This window comes from Neopelma chrysocephalum, unplaced genomic scaffold (genome assembly GCF_003984885.1).
Source record: "Neopelma chrysocephalum unplaced genomic scaffold, ASM398488v2 Primary Assembly neopelma1_257, whole genome shotgun sequence".
NCBI classification, from domain to species: Eukaryota; Metazoa; Chordata; class Aves; order Passeriformes; family Pipridae; genus Neopelma; species Neopelma chrysocephalum.
In genome coordinates, this window is record NW_020897919.1 from 385753 (window position 1) to 411198 (window position 25446).

At 48.6% G+C, this 25446-nt stretch overlaps 1 protein-coding gene and 1 long non-coding RNA gene across 6 annotated transcripts in view; one reads left to right on the plus strand and one right to left on the minus strand.

Moving 5' to 3' along the window:
- Positions 1-11300, minus strand: part of RALGAPA2 (Ral GTPase activating protein catalytic alpha subunit 2) — a 95159-nt gene extending 83859 nt beyond the window's left edge. For 3 of the 5 annotated variants that reach the window (XR_003537410.1, XM_027704161.1, XM_027704162.1), the window contains exons 1-3: positions 11087-11300; positions 4768-4878; positions 4220-4269 (exon numbers count right to left, since the gene is read on the minus strand). Coding sequence is in view for 4 of the 5 variants with exons in the window: in XM_027704161.1 (XP_027559962.1) it covers positions 4220-4269; positions 4768-4878; positions 11087-11192 (267 nt within the window). In the remaining variant the exon portion in view is untranslated. The remainder of the gene's footprint in view (positions 1-4219; positions 4270-4767; positions 4879-11086) is intronic. The other 2 variants (XM_027704159.1, XM_027704160.1) reach the window with 1 other exon arrangement.
- The window catches only part of LOC113977769, a 58549-nt gene continuing 44367 nt past the window's right edge, over positions 11265-25446 (plus strand). The window contains exons 1-2 of the long non-coding RNA XR_003537411.1: positions 11265-11470; positions 22238-22396. This is a non-coding gene — a long non-coding RNA (uncharacterized LOC113977769). The remainder of the gene's footprint in view (positions 11471-22237; positions 22397-25446) is intronic.

The following is a 25446-nucleotide window of genomic DNA, read 5'->3' on the forward strand; positions in this document are numbered from 1 at the left end:
GGAAATTAAGATACTGAGCTGTACAGACATGAGGGAAACGCAAACAGCAACAAGGAAGTTAAATAAAAGGGGCAACCCCAAGAAATGAGAAATTAGGACCTGTGGCAACAGGAACTCAACAACAACTTCATAATTCCCTGTAAAGAATTTTATAAGTACTTTCTTTTACCATTGATTGGTTTCAATACACAATTTAATTCCTCAGAATTCAATTATACTCACTTTTGTTCAAAAGGTAGCAAGTAATTAGGAACAACATCCTAAGACAAGCAAACCACCCTAAGGTAATGCTACAAATATAAAAGAGTGTCTTTTTGCACATTCATAAAAAACACCAATGCAGCACCTAACTTTTAAATAAAAGTTAGGAGTCCAAAAGTATTCCAAGTTTCACTGATGCAGGTTTTCATGAAATTGAAAATGACCTGCTAAAAATGACCACTGGTTTGGAGATTTGTTTTGAGCTGCTTCACCAGTACTGGTAATTCACAGAGCAGTCTCTACAAAGGACACCTGTAAGGTGTCAGGAGAATTCAGTATTTCAAATACCCACAGCAGTCTTACTCCACAGTGAACCAAAGTTATATATTCTAACAGCTCTAGTCATGAGCATTACTAGGAGGACTAAAAAAGCAGTGTCTGTGCCCAAGGTGTGTCGGTGCAGTGTGAAACATGAGGGCTCTTTATGTTATGTTACTGTGCACTGGTAAAAAATGAACAAGCAGAAAAACCCAAGCTGAGAAGCTCCCAGCAAACACATCCCCTGGGGGAGGTGGGAGCACCCGCCCCACCTCCTCAGCTGTTCCCAAACCTACAGTGACACCTCAACTATGTTGACAGGACCTGGAACACCTTCAGCAACAGCAGCCGCTTCCAGAAGGGGCTTTGGGAAGCTTTTCTACGGTAGAAAGATTATCGGAAAAATTCTGAGAATAAAGCACTTCATGCAGTGAACGTGTTAAATCCGTGGGATGAATGTGATGACCCCATCAGCACAACAGGTATGATGTGGCTGTTCCTCACTAATAAAGCAAAATTACAGAGAATGGGAAGAAATTGAGCTATGTATGATATCGAAGCCATCAGTCTGCTTTTACTTCATTAGAGATAAAACAAATGCAGTGTCAGAGGAATCAGTACCTGATGCTGCAAGAAAAAAATATATTATTATTAAAAAAAATCCAAGCTTTCACAACCAGATGATGACATAACACTGTAATGGGACCCAGATAATGGACATAAATGTAGTGCACCTTCTGTGAGGTCTGTGACACACCAGGCTCAGAGCTGCCCTCAAACCTGAGAACAGGGACACAAGGAACAATAGGAACCTGTTCTGCAAACACACTGCAAATCTGGAGAGAGCCAAACCTCAGCAGAGAACAAACAAGTTTGTTGTTCACGTATTTTTGGGCTTCTAGCTGAAACAGGGAAAAATAACACAGTACAGCTGCTGTGTCATTTCACAGATACCTATTTGGAAAAAGACAAGGCCAGAGCACCTTAGAGAATATAGAGTTAGAACCAAGAATTTTGTGGTATTAATTGCAAAAAAGCACTTTCCAAAATGAACAGTTAAACCTTCACATTCCTCCCTTCTGATTAACATTTCTTCTTCAAATAACACATTGTTTGATGTTGTTGCTGAGTGGCCAAGCTCTGTAGCTGATGGGTAAAATTAAAAAATCCATAAATTACAGCCCAGTTAAGCCAGTTTGCAGAGGATTTGTGGGAAAGGCCTCTGTTGCCCAATACACACACTAGGTGTCACTCCACCACAGCAGCACGAGCCCACCAAACCTCCGGGAAAGGCAAAGTCAATTCCCTCATAAATATTTTTATTGATTTTTAAGCTGTTAACACTCAGCACCTGGACTCTGGATTTGTTAATCCTAAGTAATTACCTATTTAGCTAATTAGAAGAGAATGCAGCATCCCCCCAGCTCACACTGACATCAGATTAAATATGGAAAGCTCAACAAAATTAGTTTGGTTTCCTCTGGCTGGGTGTGAATGTTCCATCACTGGCATTCCCTTTTGCCTGGCCTGCGCTCATGCTGATGGGTTCTTGGTCGGTGCTCCAAGGCCTCCACTGGGCTGTTCTCCAGGGCATACCTTATCCAGTCTCAGTTTACACGGACTGCAAGGTCACTCCAGCAGATCCCCACCATGAAGTGGATCACCCTGAACCCCACACAAATACCTTAAACCATTTCCTGCTCCCCAGAGCTGCCCATGACCCGGCTGTAACACAGCTCTCCCCCACTGGGACCCCAAGCAGCCCCAGTGCAGACACAGCTTTGGGTTTTTCCTCCTTCAGACAGCACGTTCTCCTGATGCTTTTGGGGAGCACTCAGGGGCAGTTCTTAGCCCCAGGAATGCAGCTGTTCCCTCTCCCCAGGTGAGCCAGCATTAGCTATTTCCCACTCGGTGACAGGGCCACAGAAATGTCACTCCCTATTAAAGGGTACTAATGAGCTGCCATTAACTGGCACAGCCCTGCTCGGTGCCCGTGTGACACCTTCCCTGCTGGGCTGGGGAGGGAGGAGCAGGAAGAGTTCCTCCTGCCCCGAACACTGACCTGGCACATTTTTGAGCTCACGATCTTTGACACTGCCCTGGGCAAAACCCTAAAGCAGACTCTACTGCGGTAAGGAGCAGAAAGCACAGTTCAGATTTCAGTCTCATGGTTCCAGGGGAGAAGGGAGGGAGAAGAAGAAAAGGGAGATGAACTGGCTGCAGCAGTGAGAATCCGAGACCACAAAACCCCAGGATTTCATGACAGTGTTTTCATGGCCATTTTTCCCATTACAGGCACATTAGGCTAAACAGCATCATTTCTACTATCAATATAAACACCATTCCAACTACAAACTACTCATTAATGCAAAACCATGAAACCACATACTTCTAAGGGGTTTGGGTTGGGTTTTTTTTAGAGGGAGTGAGAAGAGTTGAGAACAATTAACTTTTGTTTTGACTTCCTTTTCTAGAGTCCCACTGAAAGTTTGAGGGCTTTTTTCCTACCACCCCTACAGAAAAATAACCCAAAATATAAACAAAGATGGCACTTCTGTGATGCGACACACAAATAAAAAGTTAGTAGTTGCAGTAACAAAGAGAAAGAAATAAAGAAAACAAAAATAGAGAGAAATCCACAGAAGATGTGTGTTTAACCTTAAGAAAGAAATCTGGCCAATTATTTTCCTAAATAACTGGTAAAAATTAATATTGAAAAGTGTCACTGCTTTCTGAGTACAGAGACGGGCAGAGCTTATGCTAAGAATTTCAGTGTGCATTATAAGAATGTTTTTATATGCTAGGCTTTCATCTGGTCCAGTGATATTTTCTGGATATTTCACATCCAAAATATATTTACTTAATAACTGTAATTAAAGAGGTACCTCAGAAAATTATCTATCCCAGACTATTCTTCTTTTAATTTAAACAATCCTAATTGATTATGCAGAAGTTAACTAAGTAACATTTCCTCCCCAGACACTGCCCATGCTCTGATGGCCAGTGCTGGGAAGGAGGGAAGGATTTGCTTCTGGAAGTGAAAGATGCTCCACTGAACTAAAAAGGTTTAACAAATTAGTATTTCACATGCTCCGATTAAACTGATGTGCGGTAGCTGACAACTCCTATCCTCTTATTTCCCTTGTGCTGCAAGACCAAACACTGTAACCATAACAGATGCCTTCATGTGAGAGGAGCTGGGCCCAGACTCCTGCTGTGACACATTCCAAATAAACATAACACTGAACTTCACACTGACACAGCGTAGGGAAACAGTCCTGCTGTTTTGAACTGCCCCTCCACAAAACACAGAAGCAATACCTTCTTTAATTAAAATAAAAAAGAACAGAAGAAACAGACTATTTTGAAAGCTTTAGCCTAACAGCTACGGAACCATTGATCACACGCTCCCCAAATGATCCTGAAAACCCCAGCTCAACTTCAGCCCCAGTTCCTCAGGACACACGTGTTACTGCAGGACTTCCAAGCCATTCTGAGAAAACATCTCAACTCTGCATATTCATTTAACCAACACTCACTGCATAATAAAATGGTTGTTGTACTGAAAGCTGAACGCCCTCCCCAGCTCTGTTCTGCCTTTCCCCTGTGACTGACACCTGGTTTCACCTCTCGCTGCAAAGCTCTAAGTAAACACAGAACGACAAAAATACAAATTTGCTTCATGGTACGGAAAACTTACTTCAAAAAGAAAGAGGATGGAGTCCAGCTCCTCCCTTTGTGATTTATTCCCTGCAAGACACAAACCAATATTGTCTGCCATAAATACACAGTGTGAGACAGCAGAATCAGGCTGTTGTTGTTCAGCTGAATCAAAGGTGTCGCCCAGTTTATTTTTCATCCTTATCCAATATCCCAAGTGCAAGACATGTCCAAACTGTGGTGCCTCTCAGTGCTCTGACCACGTCTCACCCGAGCAGCCTGAGCTGCAGGACCCCAGAAGGTGAGAGGACACACAAGTAAAAGCACAGGAACTGAGCTCTGTGCTGAAATGACACTCAGCCATGAAAATGAACTCAGAAATCTTATCAGCTGCTGACGTTTCAGAGAGCCATTTTCCATGCTCGTCTCTTCTGCTGCCATGAAATTAAAGTGATTAATACTAATGCTGTGCTGCATGAAACTATTGATGCAAATATGGATAATCATTGGACAGCCTCTAATGGAATTGCTTTGGACAACACGTGGGGAACCCCAACCAACACCTGCTGGCAAAACTCTACAACTTACCTTTTTGTTTCAAGTTATTTTCCAGTGTTATGAAGTTTTCATAGAATATAAAATAAATTTGAGAATAATTATTATCAAAAAATTGCTTCAGGTCACTTCCATCCACAATATCTGAAAAGAGAACAAACAGTGTTATCACACAAGAGCAGAATGCTGAAAATTCTTGTTTTACTGCAAATCTAGCATTAGAGAATGAAATAAATGCAATACAAAACTATTTTAGTGACCTCAATGAATATTCAGCACTAAACTGCGATTCCATCCTTGCCAGTAAAACAGGGAAATGTCCAATTTCACTGAATTTATGAAAGTTTGCAGTGGGGCTTTGGTTCATTTACTTTCCATTAAAAAAAATAAAATAAAAAAAATGAGGCAGGTCTCAACCATGTAACCAGCCAGCTTCTGTACCACTGAAATAAGCAGGCACTGCTGGAGAAAACAAACACCAGCAAAGATTTCTGGATGCAAATCCAGTTCTTAAATTTACCTGGCAAAGAGATCAACTCAGAAAACAGCATATTTCTAATTTTTTTTTTAAAATAATGGCAATCCAGGCATGCATCACTTTCCGAAGCCTTAACTTACATCAAAAATTTGGACTAAGTTTACTTTTTAAGAAGATAAAAGTCCGATGTTTTCTTAACCTGACACTTGCCAAACACATTAACTTCACCCATTTGCTCTTTATTGCAACTGATTTGGTCCAGAAAAGTTAGGCAATTGCACCCAAAACTAAGAGGAGGAAGGACACCTTGTAAGAAACCCATTCACTAACCAAAAATAAGCTGATTGCAGCAACAAGTCCCAACAATATCCCACGACTACAGAAGAAAGAATGACTTTAGCCTTTGGACGATTTGATTTTTATTTAAATTAATACCTTTCCTGCAGTAAGGCTTTGCTTGGCTGCTTGTACTATGGAAACAATTAGTGCAGGGAAACTCTTCACCATGATATTTGTTTCCTACAAACTACTGGTCTTGAATTTGCAAGCTAAGTGCAATTATCCCTCGCCATGAATGCGTTCTGTTAAACACAACTCCGGGGGAAAACAAGGCCTTCATTTACAGGCATTTCATATGAAGGAATGAGGTCACTAAAATCTACACAAAAAGGAAACTTTCCCTGTGAATTGTGAAAGGAGAAAGGAACTGCCTTATCAAAAAAGTAAATTCTCCTTTTCTCTAAATGTGGCATCTCAGTGGTGACTCAGGGGCGAGTCTGATGTGAGCTGCATCCCTACAGCCACAGCCTTTTCTCACAGCTATGTTTAACTTGCAGCAGGATACGGCTCGTTCCTGTTTTTCAAATGGAAAACATCAAGGAAAGTTTCCTGGGCCATTTATCATTTGAGATAAGAAGACAGAACCCTGACTTTGGGGAAATCCCACTGACTGGCTGAGGATTTCTGAGCAGTGGAGGAAGTGAGGCAGCAAGGCTGGGGCTGAGCTACAGGTACTCGGGGTTACTTTTCCGTTTACTCTCAAACAGCTCAGGTTACTCCAGCTGCAAACGGGCTCTGAGCGCTCACACCTCCGGCAAGCTGGCACACAGCAGCAGCCACCAGATCCACAGCAGCTTCCCAAACCCTTGCAATTCACCCCATTCCCAAACAAGGACAGGTGATCCACAGGCTCACGCTTCTGGTTAACACTTGAATGGAGCTTTGGCAGCAAAATCCAGGAAACAGTCAGACATCCATGAGGGTCACATCCTATTTCTTCCACATAAACATGACATGACTGGCTCACTGGATGCCTCCCAGTCACCCTGACTTGCTTTACTTCTTAAATCTAAAATTTAGGGAAACAAACTACTCAGGTACCATTTTAATAAGAGCCTGAGTTTATTGCCAAGCCCTCAATGCTCTTCCTCATATTAAAAAAAAGTCCATGGGGGACAACAAGTCTCTCCTTAGCATACGGGCTTATCTTTTATCTTCCTGTTAACTACAAACATTATCACAGGCACTTGATAGAAATCCTCCCTTGGTTCCTTGAATTTCCAAAGTCACTTGACTTTATACTATTCATACAAAGCTCACTCAATTCTCAAGTACTTGAAAAATTAAAGGAGATTAAGAGAACTTCACAGTCATACCCTGGTTAATGATAAACTTTTACTACCAGCCTCACCCCAGAAATAACACACAATTTTTACTTATCTTCAAAAAAAGCATGTCAGCATGGAAACAGACTGTTACTGAAACACCCCTCCGATTAGAACAATTTCCAAAATAACGTCAACACCTCGAATTTCACACGAGCTCTCTGGAACAACACCAGCGAGAAGCCCAGACACATTTCCCTTTTGAGTGTCTCTAAATGAAAATTTCCACTGAGCTGGTATTACTGCAGCTGCACAGAACTGTGAGACCAAGCAGTGCCAGAACTGAAACCCCACTACTCTCCCTTATTATCCCATTTTTGATGGGCCAAGTTCAATGAAAAACAGGGTTTTTCCTAATTGGTATTTTGTAAAGACAAAGATTCAGGACTGCCCTTGGTAACCTAACAAAGTTCACATTTAACCTTAACTGAAGTCTGTGTGCAGCTGTAACAGGTCTCCCATATATTTGCCCACTGCTCAACAGAAAAAAGGATGAAAGCACTGGACAAGGCAGCATCCCACATCTGTACAGCAGTACTCATCACACCTAAGTATTTCAACTGTGCCTGAGGAGAAAACACTACTGCATAAGATGTTCCAAGTAAAAAGAGAGTATTTTTACCCAAGAATAGCCACAGAAAAAGTCTTGAAGAGCAGTGATTAATCTTTATACTACAGAAGTCCCACAGAAACCACTCTGGGAAACTGGAGAGGTTTCATTTATGGCCAGTCAGTGGGGAAGAGCCAACTCTGTACATCCCCACTGCTCCTTATCAATCCATTGTTTTTTAGGTCTGCTGTAAAAAAAAAAAAAAGGCCACACTACTGACACTTCCATAAACTATATTTGGAAAAAAAAAAATCTACTGACTTTACAAAAGTTCTGAACATAAATACATCTCTATAGCAATAAAAAAATAAGGGAAATGTTCTGGTCATTTCCCCAACACAAATGAACACCCACTTATTCTGGGTAGTGTTCTGTCCTGCCATGCAGGCAGGGCACCCCACAGATTAGGAATTTGGATCCTAAAGGGCATTCGAGCCCTGAGAGATGTTATAAGCAACACAAACTTAAAGGGAACCTTTTCTTTCAGTTTGGACACCGCACAAACTTACGCAGATGACACTAAGGGACCTGAAGCAATCCAGAGCTCACATGAGCCCTTATTTATGGAAATACACATTCCTTTACCTCATTCCTCCCCTATTATCGTCCTCTCTCTGATCTTTATCCTCCTGCATCAGTGGGATCACAGAAGAGTAACTGTCATTTTGTTTACAATTTAATTCCTGTGATTTAAAACTAACAAAGGAAGAGGAGTTGGCATCTCCTAAGGAAACACAAGACCAGGAGCAGCTATTTGGAGAACATGTGCCCCTATGGCTCCAGGGAAGCAGTTGGTGACAGGGAGTGAAACATCCAGGGTGGGAGGAACAGACACACATTCCTACCCTGGCCAGCACAAGAGGAGAAGAAAAAAAAAAACCAACTATTTTTGAGCCTTTATCCAAAAGCTTTGTTTTCCTTAAATACCGGAAAGGTCCTTCCCATGTGTTGCTTCATTGTCTGTGCTGACCAGTACCATAAAAGATACACTTGCAACAATATCCATGAAGATATCATCTTCAAAAAGCCCCTCCTGTACTATCTCAAACATTTCCATTGCTGTTCCCAAAAGCAGACATCCCAGGAACATCCCCAGAGCCGCTCAGACACAGTGCCCGCCCTGACCCCCAGCCCCGAGCAGCCAGGCAGCTGCCCCACCACGGCCCCCAGCCAGCCCTCTGGCACTGCCAACAACCTTCACTTTAAACCAAAGTTTAATCCAAGCAATCAGGTCACTACCTCCAAACACAGCAGCCACTTGGAAGGAAAGATGTCACTTCCCGAAAGCGACGCACGTGTTTCCCCCCTTGCCAACTGGGTAATAAGTATCTTGACAGAAAACCACCAGGCAGCACCACCTCCTGAACCATCTGGTTTGGGATAGAAATTAATTCTGGCACGCTAATGGGCATGGTTTTCCATTTGTTCCCCCTCCGGGTCTGTCCCAGGAGCCCGAGAGCCTCCTGGGCACCACAGGGGCACACAAAACCCAGCACTGCCCCGAGACAACCAAGAGCCAGAGCAAGGCAAGTACTGCAGCTTAAACCAGTTGGGTCTTGCTGAGAGGCTGAAAGGGGCACAAAAAAAGCTGCTCTATTTCTTAGTTCTTCGAGTCTATTTATTTCATCGAGGCTGGCAGAGAAGGAAGAAATGTACAGTCCCGAGCTCACACCGTGGGTCTCTGGTCATGATCTTTCTCAGGACAGTTTCACAAAACACTCTTAAAAAACTCTTAAAGAATTTCCCACAATTATTTTGCAATAAAGTGGACATTATTTTAATATAGTTCACACAGCACATGAGCTGCACATGAGCTGGACGTGCACAGTTAAAAGGCGCACGGCACCTTCTCCTGGCTTTTCAAATTCCCGCCCCCAGGCACTTCCATTCACGGTTCCATCCAAACGTAAACAAACAAGGCATTTCACACACCTTCCCAAACAAACAAGGCATTTCACACACCTTCCCAAACTTCCGCGTGTAGTTCATGCAGAGGGAAATTAACATGAAACTAATCCCCCGATTCCCAAGCACGGAACAGAGGAGTTTACACCCGGGGCAGTCACTCACCTTCCGCTCACAGCCAAGGTGCAGCGATGCCCACGGACCCGCTGAGGGCCTGGCACAGGAGCCTCCGCTTTCCCACCGCCAGGCACGGCCCTCACAACTGCCCCGCCTGGGAGCGCGAACCACGAGCTCAAACATCCACGGGCCGGGCACGTCAAACCTGCCCTTCCTGCCGCTCAGAGGATGAGCCAGCCCCAGGCCACGAGGCCGGCTTTGCCCGGCACTTTGTCCCCTCACCAAGCGCCCCCCCCCCCCTGGGCTGCCGGAAGGCAGCGGATCCCGGGAATTACCGTCCGTGAGCCAGGGACTGCTCCCACCTGCGTCCAACCCGGCGGCACCTGGGCACGGTCACGGCCCCTCACGAGTCCCCAACGGTCACAGCCCCTCACGAGCCCCCAACGGTCACTGTCCCTCACGAGACCAACGGTCCCTCACGAGCCCCCAACGGTCACTGTCCCTCACGAGCCCCCCAACGGTCCCTCACGAGCCCCCCAACGGGCCCCTCACGAGCCCCCCAACGGGCCCCTCACGAGCCCCCCAACGGCCCCTCACGAGCCCCCCAACGGGCCCCTCACGAGCCCCCCAGAGGCCCCTCAGGGCGATGGCTCCGCTCCGCGCGCCCCAAAGGGGCACGGCGAGCACCGCTCTCCGCTCGCCTCGGGACCGCCCTCGTCCTCCACCACAGAGCCTCCTCCTCGCCTTGCCACAGCACACTAAAAAAGCTTCTTTTGTTGTGTTTTCGCTCCTGCCGGCGGGACGCCAGACGCGAGGTTTTTTCGCTCCGAGCCCAGCCCCGGGCGAGGCTGCACAGGGCACGCCCCGGGCAGGGGGCTGAGGGAGCACCTGTGCCCCGCACGGCCCCAGCTGTGCCCACCCCGACCCCGCCGAACTACACCTCACAGCTGAAGCGCATCAGCTCCCCCCGACAAGCAACAGCTGAAAACCATCGGATCCTTTCAACGTGCAGAGCTGTGAGGGGAAAGGTTTCACCTGCGAGGCGACATTAGCGAGGTTCAACCTTGCCACACGCGCAGAAAAGCATCACAAAGCGCCATACCGTGGCCTCCTTTAAAGTTAAACAACAAAAAACACCACAATAAAAAGCCCCAAATTAACGCTGTTGTCAAAACCAGAAGAGATGTCCCAAAGAACCCCGCGGGAAATACGTTTACCTAATATTTACTACCCAAACCACAAGGCTGCACCAGGAGCGCCTGGACACCGGGAAACGCGAATTCCCAAAGGCAGGAGCAGCGAAACACACCCGCAACTTTCTCCCACGCCTCTGGAAAGGACACCCAGCGCTGCCCCTCGGCAGCGACAGCCCGGGGAGCCCACGGGGCTGCACGGGAGCCTGGGGGTTCCAGGGCAGCGAAGGGGGGCTTTTACGCCCCCGTTTCACCGCCGTCCCGGGGGAAAACACTCACCCAGGCAGCGCTGGGAGGGCGAGGAGCGCCCCGAGGAGGAGGAGTGAGGGCGCGGGTGCCCCTCAGGGCGCGGGGGGGGGGGTCCCCTCACGGCCGCCGCACTCACCCAGCAGCGCGCGGAGATGCTTCAGCCGGGTCAGCACGTCCCGCTTCGGGTCCAGCGCCTTCTGCGTGGATTTCCTGACGTCGGCGTGGCTCTTCCTGGAGAACATCGCGGCGGGGCCGGCCCGAAGGACGGGGGGACGCGGCGGATAACAGGGGGATGGATGCCGGGAGCGCTGCCCGGGCGCTCCCCGCACGCGCCGCTTCCCCCCCGCCCCGCTCTCTCCTCCGCCGCCGCGCGGGGCGCTGGGAGCCCCGCGCCGCTGACGTCACCCCGCGCGGCGCTGACGTCACCCCCCCGCTCCCGCCCGCGATCCCGCCCGCGATCCCGCGGGGAATGTCCGCTGTGCCCGCGGGATGGAGCCGCCGCACCGACCCGCCGCCTTAGGTACGCTCGGTTTCCTTTATCCCGCAATCCCAGACCGGCTGCGGTTGGAGGCGCCTTAAAGCCCTTCCAGTGCCACGCCCCTTCCACTATCCCAGGTTGCTCCAAGCCCCGTCCAACCTGGCCTTGGACACTTCCAGGGATCCCGGGGCAGCCACGGCTTCTCCGGGCAACCTGTGCCAGGGCCTCACCACCCTCACAGGGAACGGTTTCTTCCCGTTGGATTTCTTCATCCAATCCACCTCTCCATAGGAAAACCCTCAGCTTTTGAATAACTGCTCGCACTATAAATATGTAAATATTTACTGTCTTTATTCCTGTGACACAGAGAGTTCATAGTTATACAACAAAAGCATGATCCGCCCCAGAATTAGGAGCCAGCAGGGTTTCACTGAAAGGTCTTTAGATCCTCTCAGTAAAATCCTGTGTATCCTCTCAGTAAAATTCCTGTGTAAAAAAAAAAAAAAAGTAAATTTTAATAAGCTCTAAGGCAGGTTCTGTGGTCCTAAAAAAGAAAACAGTGTGTGTCGGAGAAATAACTTGCTTGTATACTTCTTAGTCTTTAACAAAGTTATTCAAGAATCAGTTTGCACGTCACGTAGAAATTATTTTTCAGCCGTGAATCATTGTAGAATAATAAAATGTCCCAAGAAATACTATTGTTAGGAGCAGAAAATACATCACTGCCACATCTCACTTCCTCTGAGCCCTCTCAGGGACCATTTCAGCTGCAAAGGCCTGGGGTCACCAAAGCAGCAGGTCAACAAGCCCTAAACATGTCCCACTGGAGAAGGGACAGTCCCAGCAAAGGCTGGCCCTGTCACCAAACCTTGTGGTATTCCTGCTGCTCTGGAGAATTCAATTCCTGCAGTCAGGAAGATGGATAGTGCCAATGCACAGCATTTAAAAAGAAAAATAAAAAATTAATTCTTTTTCATGCACAAAAAGGATGGAGCACACGGCCTTGGAGTCAGGCACAGAAAATTCACTGCTGCCCCATCATCCCTTGCCTTGGAGCCCGTTCCAGGCTTACAGTAATTCCTATTGCATATTCTTCCCATCACACCATTACACAATGTCTCATTCTAGAAGAGTTATGAATCTGCTGCAATTGTCTAAAACTTTGGGTCACGTGTTGCAATTTGAGCATCTGCAGCTTCCTGAGAGGAGCGAATTGGGCCGGTCCAGATTTCACCTTCCATTGCCACGAATCAATTTGTGCAGTTGGCTGAGGAAGCACATGGCTAAAATCTTGGCTTCCTCTTGTTTCTTCTTTCCTTTTTTTTTTTTTTCCTTCCCTTTTATTTTAATTGACTTACGAAACCAGTGACTTTCAGTTTGTCTCTTCTGGCGGTTTCTGATTGTTCCGTGTTTTTGTCTTTTTCTGCTTTGTTAAAAAAGGAACCATTGCAGATAAAGGAATTGTGGTTATGCAGCTGCTCGGGTGTCTGATAACTTCTGTGATAAATAGGGAAGCATTGTGGTGCTGAGCAAGGTGCAAAGCCATGGAATGGTATCTCCTCAGAGTTTTAAGTAGGCAAATATATCCAAATTAATATGTACCTGTAGGAACTCAGATTTATATGTAACTGGCCTAGAATTTATTAGTTCAAACATATAACTTTTCAAATATAACTTTTCAAATTATTCACTCGGGAGCTGACGTAGCATAACACAAACCAGAAATGCCAGTAAACCTGCATCAGTGATCTAAGCCTGTGCAGGAGAACCACTTGTAAAATCCTGTGACTTGTGTTTTCTGACAATGTAACGTTTGCAATTTCCCAGAAAGTCAGATGATGCATTTCCGAAAGTCGGTGCTTGAGGTGGAATAATTTCTTGAAAGAGATTGGGTCATTGAGCTCTCAGGATCTGAGGTAAAGGCTATATAAAGCAGTCTCTTAGGAGGGCTTGTGGCAGAACTGCATTGTTAAAGGTCACAGCACAGTGGGGTGTGCTGAGCGAGCTGACCGTACCCACACAGGCACGGCAGTGCATGGACTGGGTATTCCTTAGGAAAATCACTCCCTGTGCAGGAGCCTGCCCGGCTGTCTGCTTGGATAACGTGGTGGGCAGCCCCTGCTGCCGGGCTGCACCCTGCACTGGAGGAGGCCCAGCATCCCCTCAGCCCGGGGGAGGGTTCTGGGCAGCCCTGGCACAGCCAAGACTCTGCTGACGGAAGGGAAACTGCTGACCTTGCAAAGGCTGTCCCTGCAGTGCCTCTGGCACAGGCCTCGTGGCTGGGCTCCCTCTGCTCTTGGAGGAGTTGCTATTTCGGGCACCCATTGCCTTCAGCAGTGCAGGTGAGGGGCAGCACATTCCCCGTCCAAAATAGAATAGCCTGAATTATTAATCCCTGTGTGCACGCCCTCCCTGAGCTGCATGGCTCAGGCCTTTCCTTCCTCCCCTCTGGGAAGCAGCCTGGTCCTTCAGGGAGTAACTAATGGGGTCATGCTGGCGGGGATGATCCTGTTTCCTCACCTGCCCTCAGTGAGAGGAAGTGCCTCTTGCTGCGGAGTTTGTGGAAAGGTGACACCGGCCACACGAATTTCACTGGACCTGAGGAACAGGCAGGGTTGCTTTTCCCGTGGAGCCTGAAATTTTAATGGCACAGATTAAATTACGGAACTTCTCCGCTTACTTGTGTCAATGTAACACTTTATACTGAGCCCAGGAAAAAAAGGGCAGGGGAAAAGTAAATACAGGAGACTTGCCTCCTGAATAACCTGCAGGTGAGAGAATGATTTCCTTAGCGTAGGATGCCGGTACTGACTTTTTGTCCTTCAAACCAAATGCTTCAAACTGTACTTAGGAAGTTGCTTTTTGTGTCCCCCTGCATATCCTTGGTCCAACACATGCACTAAGGCACACGAGCTCCTTACTGCTGCTTTGGAATATCAGCTCACTTGGTGCTTCCTGGCTTAGGTGCAGGTGCTTGGCAGGGCTTTGGTGCTGTGCCAGCCTAGGGAAACGAGGCTCTGCCCTCTCTGTCCTGATATGACGTGTGGAAAAGACTTTTCCCACTGGGCTCTGAGTTTGATAGTTTTATTTTCCTATGGGGCACACAGGCACGGATCCCTGATCCTGCAAAGCGCTGCTTCTGACTCAAAACTATATGGTTAGTGCTGAATTCCTGCTATACGCCAGTCTTTTCCTAAGTCTGGATCCTTCAAACCGCTTTCCACGGATCAGCTTCTGCAAAGGTTTGGAGTTTTGCTGAGTTTATGGAAGCAGAGGTGCCTCGTCCATTTAACGCTCACTGAAGGGTGCTCATGGACTGTGGAGTGTCTCAGCCTTGGGGAGGGACTGTGACCAGTTATCCAGCTTATCCAGGGGTGGAGAAGAGCAGTCCAAAGGGGCACAGTGTCTGTGTGTCTCCTGAAGACACGTGCTGGCTGCTCAGCTGAGCTCCCCCCAGCCCCACAGCTTCCCAGAAACAGTTAATCATTTAGCAGGAATCACTTACTTAATACTTACTTGTAGGAGTTGAATATTGACTTTAGGAAAAGCAGATGGGACACAGGTCTCAGGGGACTGCATGATGGCAGACTGGGTGACAGTGCTGAAATAACCCACGCCTAAGGCGTGTCCCTAAGCACAGCTGGATTTGGGAGCTGGGCTTCCAGAAGTTCTCACTCTGGCAGTAAAGGGGAATAGATCTCCTGAGTACTGGGCTATTTAGGAAGAACCTGATGGAAAATTTCTAACCATTGCAGCATATAAGGTATTCAGGTATCATTCATGTGGTAAAAATGATAGACACAAGAAAGGCACTGTCAAATAAAACCCCATCAGATTTCCTTCTGCTGGAATCTGAAACTGTGTGTAGAGGGAAAGAGAAGGATTTATGTCTATGGATGGAAAAAAATCCAAAATAGAAAGATCAGGGATTGCATGTCCCATGATACCTTCTAAAAGGAAACGGTATGGAGGATGTGGAAATTTCATGGAGTAAAAATATCAACCCACCAAGGAGAGCTCAGACTACGCTTGCGAAAGGCTGAACTGCGTGAGGAGGTTTATGGCACGTTGTGCAAGCCCGTAACCTGCTGCCCTGGCCAAGATCTTTCCATGAGGAGGTGTTACAGCTCAACTCGAGAGCAGGCTAAGAAAGCAGAGATTGCTCACACCGTAAAAGCAGGAAAATCATCCCTCTGCCTCCCTGCTCCGTGTGCCGCGGAACAGAGATAAAGTGCTGCTTGTCTCAACTGCACTAAATCCCAGATAAGTGTTGTTTACTTCACCCCTCTCCAAGAGGAAAGGTCGCTCGTGATCTCGGTGGAGCTGCAGCAATTTCCTCCTGGCAGCGCTCACCTCTGGCCCGGCCTGGTGGAGCTCCAGAGCCTCTGCTCCCCTCCTTGGGGACACGCCTTAACCCTGTCCCTGCCGGCCCTCGCCCCTCTGCCGGCCCTGGAGCTGGCTCTGAACACACAGGCAGGGTCTGAAACAGCAGCGAGATGGTGACAGGCTCACAGGAACACCTCTGGTCCTAAGGAATGGTTCACAGAGGGTGCAGTCAGGGTCATTTGTTCCTGCGAGTTACAGATGAAGTGTTCTCCCACCTGAAATAAGAGTCTCTGTTCTCCTCCTGTCCTCTCCCGGCTTTCTCGGGTTCATATTGCCATATATTTAACCTAAACTCTTTTTTTGACTCAACATTATGTTCATATTTTCGTTTTTCTCTCGCCTTGTCCTTGCTCTTTATCGCTGGAAGGAACAACAGACGAGGAAGGAAGGAAGGAGCTGGCTGGGATCGCCCTTAGGCTGGGCTTTGTTAACATCGAGGATGACCACTGGGATTGTCTTAACCCTGACAAACCAGGCTGTGTGATACCTTCAATTCTCCTTCTAAAGAGAAGATCTCAAATGCTTTTGTACATGAGAAGGAGAACAAAAACCCCTTCAAAATGAACCAGGAACACACAAAGCCACCGCTGGCCACTGATGTTACACACATTCTCCCTTCTTTTCTTCCTTTGCAAATGAAGGGCTGCAGAAAGCAGTGCAGTAATTACAGCCTGCAGAAATGGCTCGGGTTTTCCCTCCATGGACAAGCATGACAAAAAAATTATAAAAAATAATTTTTGCCAACCCAGCTGGTGTTCAGATGAAATTATGTGGTTAGCTTTGAAACGATATTAAAAGAGAAATTTTAATTAACCTGTACCACTGAGTCAGAAGATAATATCTGATGCATCTAACAGGCCTACAGACAAAATATGATAAAATAATTATTTGCAATTAGATATATGCATTACAGACAATGTTGTAATTAAAATGTACTTAATGTCACAGGAGGTCCTTTATTATCAAAATAATTTGTAGAAGGACCGTGGAAACAATGTGATGATTATCCATCCCTCTGGAAAAAAAAAAAATCTCAGAATTTGCCAAAAGCCTGAAACATTTCTGGGTTTGGAGCAGACACCAGCACGGTCCAACAGCCCAACTCCTCTTTCCCAGTGCCATCTCCATTGGCCCAGGGTACGTTTGTCAGGGTGTCTCTCAGCTGTAGACTCAAAACACCAGTTCCAAGAGGATGCAGGGGTTCCATTCTGCCACTTCACACTGCCACATTCAAATCCTCACTTGTAATGAGCCGGGCCGGTGCTCCGAGGCTTTTCGGAGTTAGTGTTTCTTCTCGGAAATAGTTATTTCTTTGTGGAAATATTTATTTCTCCGAATCGTAAATAATAACGGAAATTGCTGCGAAATGAACTGAACCGGAGGAACGGCTGGAGGGGAAAACAACCCCCCAGTATATCATCAGCTGTGTCTTTATCTCCCCGAGCCTCTCCACTTCCCCGTTTGCAGGAGAACAAAGAGAATGCGCTAAAGCTGCTTTGGGATTTCAATGAAAAATAATGAGAATTCATTGCTAATTAGCGCTCCAATTAAAAAAACTGATCTTTGCAGTGACACTGTTAATGAACTTGTAAATTGCAGCTGCAGACTGGCATCCCTATAAACATTCCCTGGGTTGGTTCCATGTGTGTGTGCAGGAGCGGTGGGCGGAGGTGCTGGTGCCCAGAGCTGTCCAGGGCACTTGGGAAGTGGGAAATGCCAGGGCTGAGTGTGGGGAGCTGCTGAAGGCGAGGCTGAAGGCTCAGATTGCCGTGGCATTTGTCTCACAAAGTATTCGGCTTTGTGAAAAAGAAGAATGGTGATTCACTATGCGTTTTTTGGTCAGCCTTAATCTAATTAGAAGCCTCTTTATTTCCTTGTGTAGGACACTGCTGAGAGTGGCAGACAGTGCCAGGTACTCGGGGTGAGAGTGGATGTGTCACTGCCAACAGCCAAACGGGGTGGACCTGCACCCTTCTGCCCTCCCAGGGCACTGAAACCAGGCTGGGTGGCTGCCAGGGCCTGCCTGCACAGAGCGTGGGCTGTGGGCATGTGCTCCAGCTCCCAGGGCAGGGAAAGGAGCCTGTGGAGAATTAAATGAGAATGTAAATGTGCTGGGGGAAAAAAATCCCGTTGCTTTTGTCCCGCTGCTGATGCAGGTACGAGCAAACAGAGGCACACCCGGCCCTGCTGGAGGTCCAGCAGCCACGGCAGCCCCTGTGCCTGATCCTTCCTGCCTCTGTCCCGGCTCCCCAGCATTTGCAGGAGGCAACATCCCTCTGGTATTTTGTGCCAACACCCTGTTTTTGGCCCCTCCCTGGAGAACAGTGTGAAACCATAGGAGGACAATTAGCGAGGGGGTCTAAGACACTCCTGGAACCTGATCGGAGGTTGGAGATGGCAAAACATGGATAAAATTCATGTTAATTGTACCCATTTTCCTATGAACTAGCAATGAAACAGGAGCCCACACAGCGGGTGATGTTGGCAGGTGCCTCTGGAGATCACCTGCTCCCGTCTCTGCTCAGGATGCCCAGAGCAGGGAGCTCAGCACGGTGCCTGGTTGGCTTTGGAATAGGTCCGAGGATGGAGACTTCCTCTTGGAAGGAGGGTTGAAGAAAAAAGTACAGAGCAGTAGGGATGAAGTGGGACATGAACGTCAGGGGCGAAGGAGGGAAGTGAAGCATTTCATCCTCGCTCGGGTATTAATTTTTTCTCTTTCATCCAAATGCATAGATTTTATTTTGGGATGTGTGTCACAGCTGATGAGATCCATAATGGAGCCATTAGGGGCATCTCTGAACATGCACTTTTCCCACATATGAAAATACACCTGAAATTTTGAAAGATGGAATACTCATTTGCCAATTTAAAAAGAAAATGGAGAGAATGAGAGAGAGAGAGGCTCGTGGAGTTGTAAATCTTCACAGAAAACCAGTGGAGAAGCACATGTACGTTTAGAATGATGTTGACATTTCTGAAATCAGAGATATGGTGTTTTATCTAAATTACACCAAAGCCCTTCAAGATAATGTGCTGTGTAATGGCTGCAGTTGTAGGCACTATTTCATTTTCAATTTTCTGTACAAAAAGCATGATTCTTATCCACAATTCCAGCTCAGTGTTTGACAAATTATTAGCATATACTGCCCAGCTGCACCTAGGGTAGGGAGAGCTGTATTTGAGGGGAAGAGGCTACATTTCCCCCCTGCCCTGCACTGGCTTTGCCAGCATCCCATGTTATCCAGAGAGGAGGTGGAGGGGGCAAAGCTCAGGGTTGGGGAGTGGTGAGTGCCTCCTCCTCCTCTTGTGTGCACTCCTGCTTGAACCTCAGGCTTGGTGCAAGCCCCGTGTCCCTCCTGGTGTGTCCTGGGGCTCAGGGGGACCCCCAGACCTGCCAGGCACTGCAGTGACCCCGGGAATTCGGACACACATCCTGCACGGGCAGGTCGTGCTGCTTTGAAGGGTCCTAAAGCACTGCAGAGCAGTAGATAAGTCTGGACTGATGGGAGAAGGCCCTCAAGAGCTACTCAGGAGCCTCTGGAGGAGTTGCTTTGGTGTTTAAAAGTGGGCCCTGACACATGGCCGTGTGCCCCCCGTGCCAGCCGCTCCCTCTGTGGCTCTGGCTGCGAGTGCTCCCACGTGAGGCGTGTGCTGGGCTCACCTTACAGGGCTGTTTCCTTCTCTTTGGCATCTGGAGAGGTATAAATCCTTTTGGCACCCGCTTGGCATCAGTGGTGGTGCCGCTGGCACGGCCTTGTCTTTGCCTGGAAGCAAAGCACCATGAGCTCTGGAGAGCAGGATGCAGGTGAACCTCTCCTGGATCCTCAGGGTGGCGGGAGGTCCCTGTAATTCTGACCAGCTCCTGGTGCCCAGGGGTGTGAGAGGTGAAATAACTACCTGTCTTTGGGGAGCCTCCTCCTTTCCTGTGTGTATCCAAGGGAACCAGCATGTGCTGGAGCAGGATACTCTTGGAGAGGCAATGAGACAGTCTGACCCCCCCAAGTCCCTTGGCCCAATGCTCTTGTTTCCAGCACTGCTTGACCAATATTCTGGAAAAGTTTAGCCATGTGGGGAAGTCCTTTCCCAGTTTTGTGTGTCACAGGGCACGTCTGCAGGCGTGCTCCATGCTGGTGGTGCTGAGTGAGGGAGCCTGGAGCCCGGAACCGGGAATTCTGTTTAATTCCCATGCAAAGAGCAAGCTGCCCTGGCAGAGCTGGAAAGGGCCTGCAGATAAGTTCGATGGTAGATGCCATGGGCTTATCTAAAAGGCAGGATTCCCACTCCCATCCCTGGCTGTGATGGAATGGAGAGCCTGCTCCCTCTGCAGGGAGCTCCGGCTTCCGCTGCATGGATTTGTCCTCAGTGTTAGAGGGAGGAAAACTCCTTTCTCCTCCGAGAAGTCTCTTTTGAGATACCAATGGATAAAACCTGGACAGATGTTATTTTTTGCAGGGGTGCTTCCAGGTGAGTGGTCCTCAGCAGAGCGTGGGATGGAGGTGGAGCCGCAGCCGCTCCCAGCTGGGATCTGCAGAGCGGGAGCAGGACATGGCAGCACACCCTGTCCTCAGCTGGGCCAGGAGGGGTTTCATGACACCCATACAGCACCAAATACAAATGAAACTCTGCTAGGAAATCAGATTCGAGGAAGAGGAATAGTTTCCTTGGCAAGCCTAGAGCAGTGCTGGCAGCACTCAGGCTGGTTGCTAAGTGAGGGGGCAGAGCAAGGAAAGGGGAGCAGTGGCTGTGATTGTTGCTGCCTTAATAAATATATGCATTAAAGGCAATAAACCCATACTTTTAAACTGGGCAGGATTTGTGTGTTTGGAGACAGAGTAAGGGAACCAAGGTCAGAAGAGCCTTGGGATGCATCTCAGAGGTAATCTGTCTGTGGTCAAAATAAATGTCTTTGTTTCAGCTGGTCGCTAGGAATGAATATATAAGTATCTAAAAATGTGCCAGGGGTTTCTGAGCAAGGTTTGACTGGGTCCCTGCGCCCTGGCAATGGCAGCACGGCATCAGGAGGGGGGAACTGTTGTAAGGAACATTGCTGGCTTACAGGCAGTGCAAGGGAAATGGCTTTCAGTAATTCTTTCCTGATCCAGGTTCCCCCAGGATGGAGGCAGAGCTTCCCTTGGACTGCAGCAGGTGTGGGAGTGAGTCCTGCAATTGGCCTGCTGGAGGGGGCAGAAGGAAATGGGAATTGCAGTGTTTTGATCCTAGTTATGAGTGATTGATGGTATTTATTTGTCTTCACCAAATGTTCCCCAGCTCACTGGAGTTTGCTCTTTTGTACACACCCACCCAATTTTAGGGATAGTCCATGCTCAAACGTATCTGTCTGCTCAGTAGGAGGGACTGTGCTTAAATCCAGTGAAGAATCAGGTGCCAGAAGATCTTCAGAGAGTAGCTGAGGGCGTTTAAGCTTCATCCATCATTGCAGCATCACAAAAGTAGAAAATGCAGGGGGAGAATCTCTGGGGAAAAAATAAACCTGAGGTTTGAGCCTGTCAGGTCCTAGCCTTACACATGGCCTGAGGGTTGGTTTGAACTGGTTTGATTTTGACATGCAGCAAAGAACTTTGTGTTGGGGATTCCTGTAGGACGGTGAGATCACAGTTGGACATAACAGGGTATGTTAATACTCTGATTTGCCTCCTAAAGAAACCAACCTGGACAAAGCCAGACTCTCGTGTCTCAGAGTTCTGGAGAACACTTCTCTGGAGGGTTTGTGCCATTCTGGATAATCAAAATGATTAAGGCACACAGAGAACTTGCAAAGTAAGATCTCTCCGGGTCATTAGGCCAGACACTTGTGCAGCCAGAAGGGCTACGAAAATGGCCTGTGGTGTAAAAGATGATACTCTGAACTCCCTGCTATAGCTGGTACCCCTGTAGAACACTGTAATTTGATTTACTATTTGGTTTTCTGTCCTACAGTTGTTGGCAGCTTCCATACAGATCCCTTGTTTTAATGTTTATTTGCATGTTTAATTACTCTATAATAGCACAATAATTACCATGTAGCTACAGAGGAATTACATGGTTGTCTGTAGTCTGTAAACCAGTGTCAACCTCCTCTGCAAACAAATAATTATGCAGCTAACATACCTGTTTAACTTCCACAGGAATTAGCAGAGGAACAGGAGAAATGTGAAACATGCAGTTGCTGGGTTTGTCATTAAATATTTGTAATTGTTTTATGAGTAATGTGCAAAATTCTTTAGTTGCTTGATTTCTTTTCCTACCATAACGTTAGACAATACGATCTGGAACCAGGGAAAATAATGCTGTGGAATTAGAGCCTCTAAAGCTCTGTAACCACAGGCAGTGTTACTTCAGTGTTACATTTCGTTCTGCAGCCGCAGGTTGTGGTCAAACAAATGAAAGTGTTTCCAAACAACTTCCCATGTGCTCTGTGTGCAGCTGTGGATCCCGGGAGCTGTCCTGGAAGCAGGAGGGAAGCCACGAGGTGGCAGTGCGCCCCAGGAAATGGAGCGCTGCCGCCTGCCCGGCACTCCAGAGAGCAGGAATTCAGCCCGGAGATCCGGCTGCGGGGACACTTGGCCTCTTACAGGAGCTGAGGTAGGACTCCAAGCACCTTTTCCCTTTTAAGAGCGCCAGTTTGTTTTTCCAGGGCTAAAGAAGAAGCCGTAGGGGTGAACATCTCCACCTCCTGCATTGTTTCACGCCACTGAATTCCTTCAGTGTTTGCTTTAGCTTCAAACGCTCCCTGTGGATTATTGGGAAAACGTGTTGCCTTGTGTTTCCCCTTTCCTCCCGGGGGATCTGCTTCCCCACAGCCGGTTTCTGTACATCCAGTGTTGCTGGTGCTCAGGGGACGGGATATGGAAAGAGCATTCCAGATTCTGACCCAGCAACCCCTCTCCTCCCCTTTGCCTGGCTTGGGGTGGGGAATGTTTCCAGACCATGATCGAGGAAGGACTGTGTTTCTTGGGTACGGCAGAACCTACTGATGTGCTGCCCAAGCAATAATGTACTGGTGGTGGAGACAAACTGGTTTTATCCAGTGTAAATCAAGTGGCAGGTCTGGATTATCCCCAGGGATGCTGGGAAACAAAATCCTGCACAGTGCTTCCTCCAAAAGGGTGCCGAGTTTGTTTCCAGCTGTGTTGCTTTGGGGAGGGCAAAATGGGCTAAATTCAGGGTAGTTCTGGGTTCTCCTGGCACTGCAGGACCGGTGTGTGCCCGGCTGTGCCTGCTGCTGCACCTGGCACAGGAGAGGGCTGTGTGAGGCAAGGGATCCTGGTGGGATCCTGGTGGGGTGTTGGAGCAGCCCCTGGCCATCCCCTGCACTGGCCATGGCCTGAGGAACACCACCCACAAACCACTGCTGTCAGGTCTGCCACAGCAGACCTAGTTCATGCTCAGCCTCATTTCTCTGAGGGAAGGAGGATACTTGGCTCCCTGCTTTTTTTATGAAGTCAGCTCATTTATTTGCTCTTCAGAAAGCCTCTTTACAGCCCCTTCAGGACCAGTGGCGTGTGGCTCTGGGATGGGAGGCAGCTCCAGGGCTGAGTGCTGTGCCAGGACAGCTCTCCAGCAGTGGGGATGTCTGCAGTCCGACTCTGCAAATGCCCATCTGGGGGAGACAGCAGCAGAATTCAGAGTTTGGCTGTTACCTGTGTCCAGCCCAACCTGAAGCGTTAAGACATGTTGGTGCAGTGCAAGGGGAGTGTTAATCTGGCAGAACAAATGCTGTGAGTTATTGCTAATCTGGGGGCTGCTGATTCCCCCCAGAACGTGTCCCAGGCTCTTTGGGCAGGAGGAGCCCTGGCTGTTCTGCCTCTGGGCACCAGATGGCATCACGGCGGAGCGCTGGAAGCTGGCAGGGAGCACAGGCAGGACCAGGCTTGGCTTTGAGTTTTTCTGGGCATGGTTCCAGGCAATAATATCTTTTCCTACCAGTTGTGAAGGATCTGAACTTTGGTTCGCGTGAGAAGCTTAAAAAAGCAACTGTTTAAAAACTCGAGTCCCTCCTCTGTCCTGCCTGGTGCTCGAGGCAGTGCAAGGCTTCCGAGTGGGCACGAGCTGGGCGTGGGAGCCCTGAACCTGCTGGGCCTGCTGTGGGGCTGGGGCTCTCCCAAATGGACCTGGAGCTGGGGTCACTGCCTGCTCACTGACAGCATGAGGCCAGCAGGGCTCTAAGGACATCACGGTCCGTCCTGGCCACAAGGAGAGAGGGAACAAACACCTCAGAGCAGCACTGAGCACAGTCTGTACCCAGCTCTGGGCAGTGCTGCAGAGCCTCATGGCACGTCTCCCATGGCCAGCTCTGGCCACCTTCTGCGGGTGGTTCTGCCCCTCTGACCATTCTGCCGCGTTTTCCAAAATGTGCCGGTTCTTTTGCTGTTTGAGGATTTGTATGTGCAGTTGTAAAGCTTTGAAATGTGTGATGATGTCCCTCAGAAAGCATTTAAGTGTGAGGGTTTTTTCCTGTGGAACGAGTCATCCCTTTAATTCTGGCTCTCCAGAGATGACATTAGTGCAAAGCGAGGATGTTCCCTGCACAGCCCCTCGGAGGGGCAGGTAGAGAGGAGAGGTTGCACACTGCCAAGGTACCCCCGAGCTTTCAGCCACTTGATTTGAAACAAATGGTTTTCCTGTGGATTGATAAGGGCTGGGTTCAGCACAGGAACAAACAGCAAAGCCGATGTTCTCTCACACACAGTTGTGTCCCTGGAGAGGAAAGCGAGCTCCACCAGCCCAGATGATTTCCAAAGGAGTCGTGGGGCTGGGCGGGGAAGTCAGAGGCGCTTCCCTGAAGAATAGAGCCCGTAGTGTCTGCGCTGCAACACTGCTCCCCTTCTGTCCGTCTGTCTGTAGCTCTTTGTTATGTCAACATCTGTAGCTGTGAGTAAATAGCAGCAGGGCAGAATGCAGCTTGTGCTGCCGCAGCGCCGGCTGGGCGCGGGCCAGGGCCCGCCGGGGACTGTGCCACTGTCTGCGCCCGCCAAAGGCACCCACAGGGCTCCCAAACCCTCAGCTGGGATGAATGGGATTGCTGGGTGCTCCATTGACTGTGCAATCCGGAACAGCCTCTGGCAGTCCTGGGCAGAGGCCGGGTTGCTGCAGCTCAGCACCTGAGGCTGCGAGTGGGGCAGGGCACGAGTGCTCGTCTGGGTAGTCTGTGAAAAACGTCCCCGTCTTCTCTTGTCAGCTCCCATCAGGGATCTTTTGGGCTCTGCTGATTCTTATTTATAAAAATTGTAAATATTTGTGGTTGTATGAATGCTCAGAACTATTAGGAGAAGTCATTTTACCAGTAAGGACTGTGCAGTCCTGCTCTGCCTGCCCGGTGCCGCCTGCTCTCAGCCAGCCGTGGGCAGAGGGGCTGTGGAGCTGTGTCGGAGCGAAGGGGAGCTCTGTGGAACCAGGCAGTGAGGGAAGGGTGCTGCCTCCACCTGCAACCTGCTTGTAGCCAGGCAAGAAGCCAAAGGCAGAGGGTCAGGGGCTGCAGGGGGGAGCTGCTGTGATGGGCTCTCACGGGCCCCAGAGGTGCCGAGTGGGAGATGGACAGTGAGGGGCTCGCTGGCTCGGCAGCTCCCAGGGACCCCCGATTGTCACCAGCTGCAGGAGGGACACAGTCTGGGAAGATGCCTTCCCTGAGCACT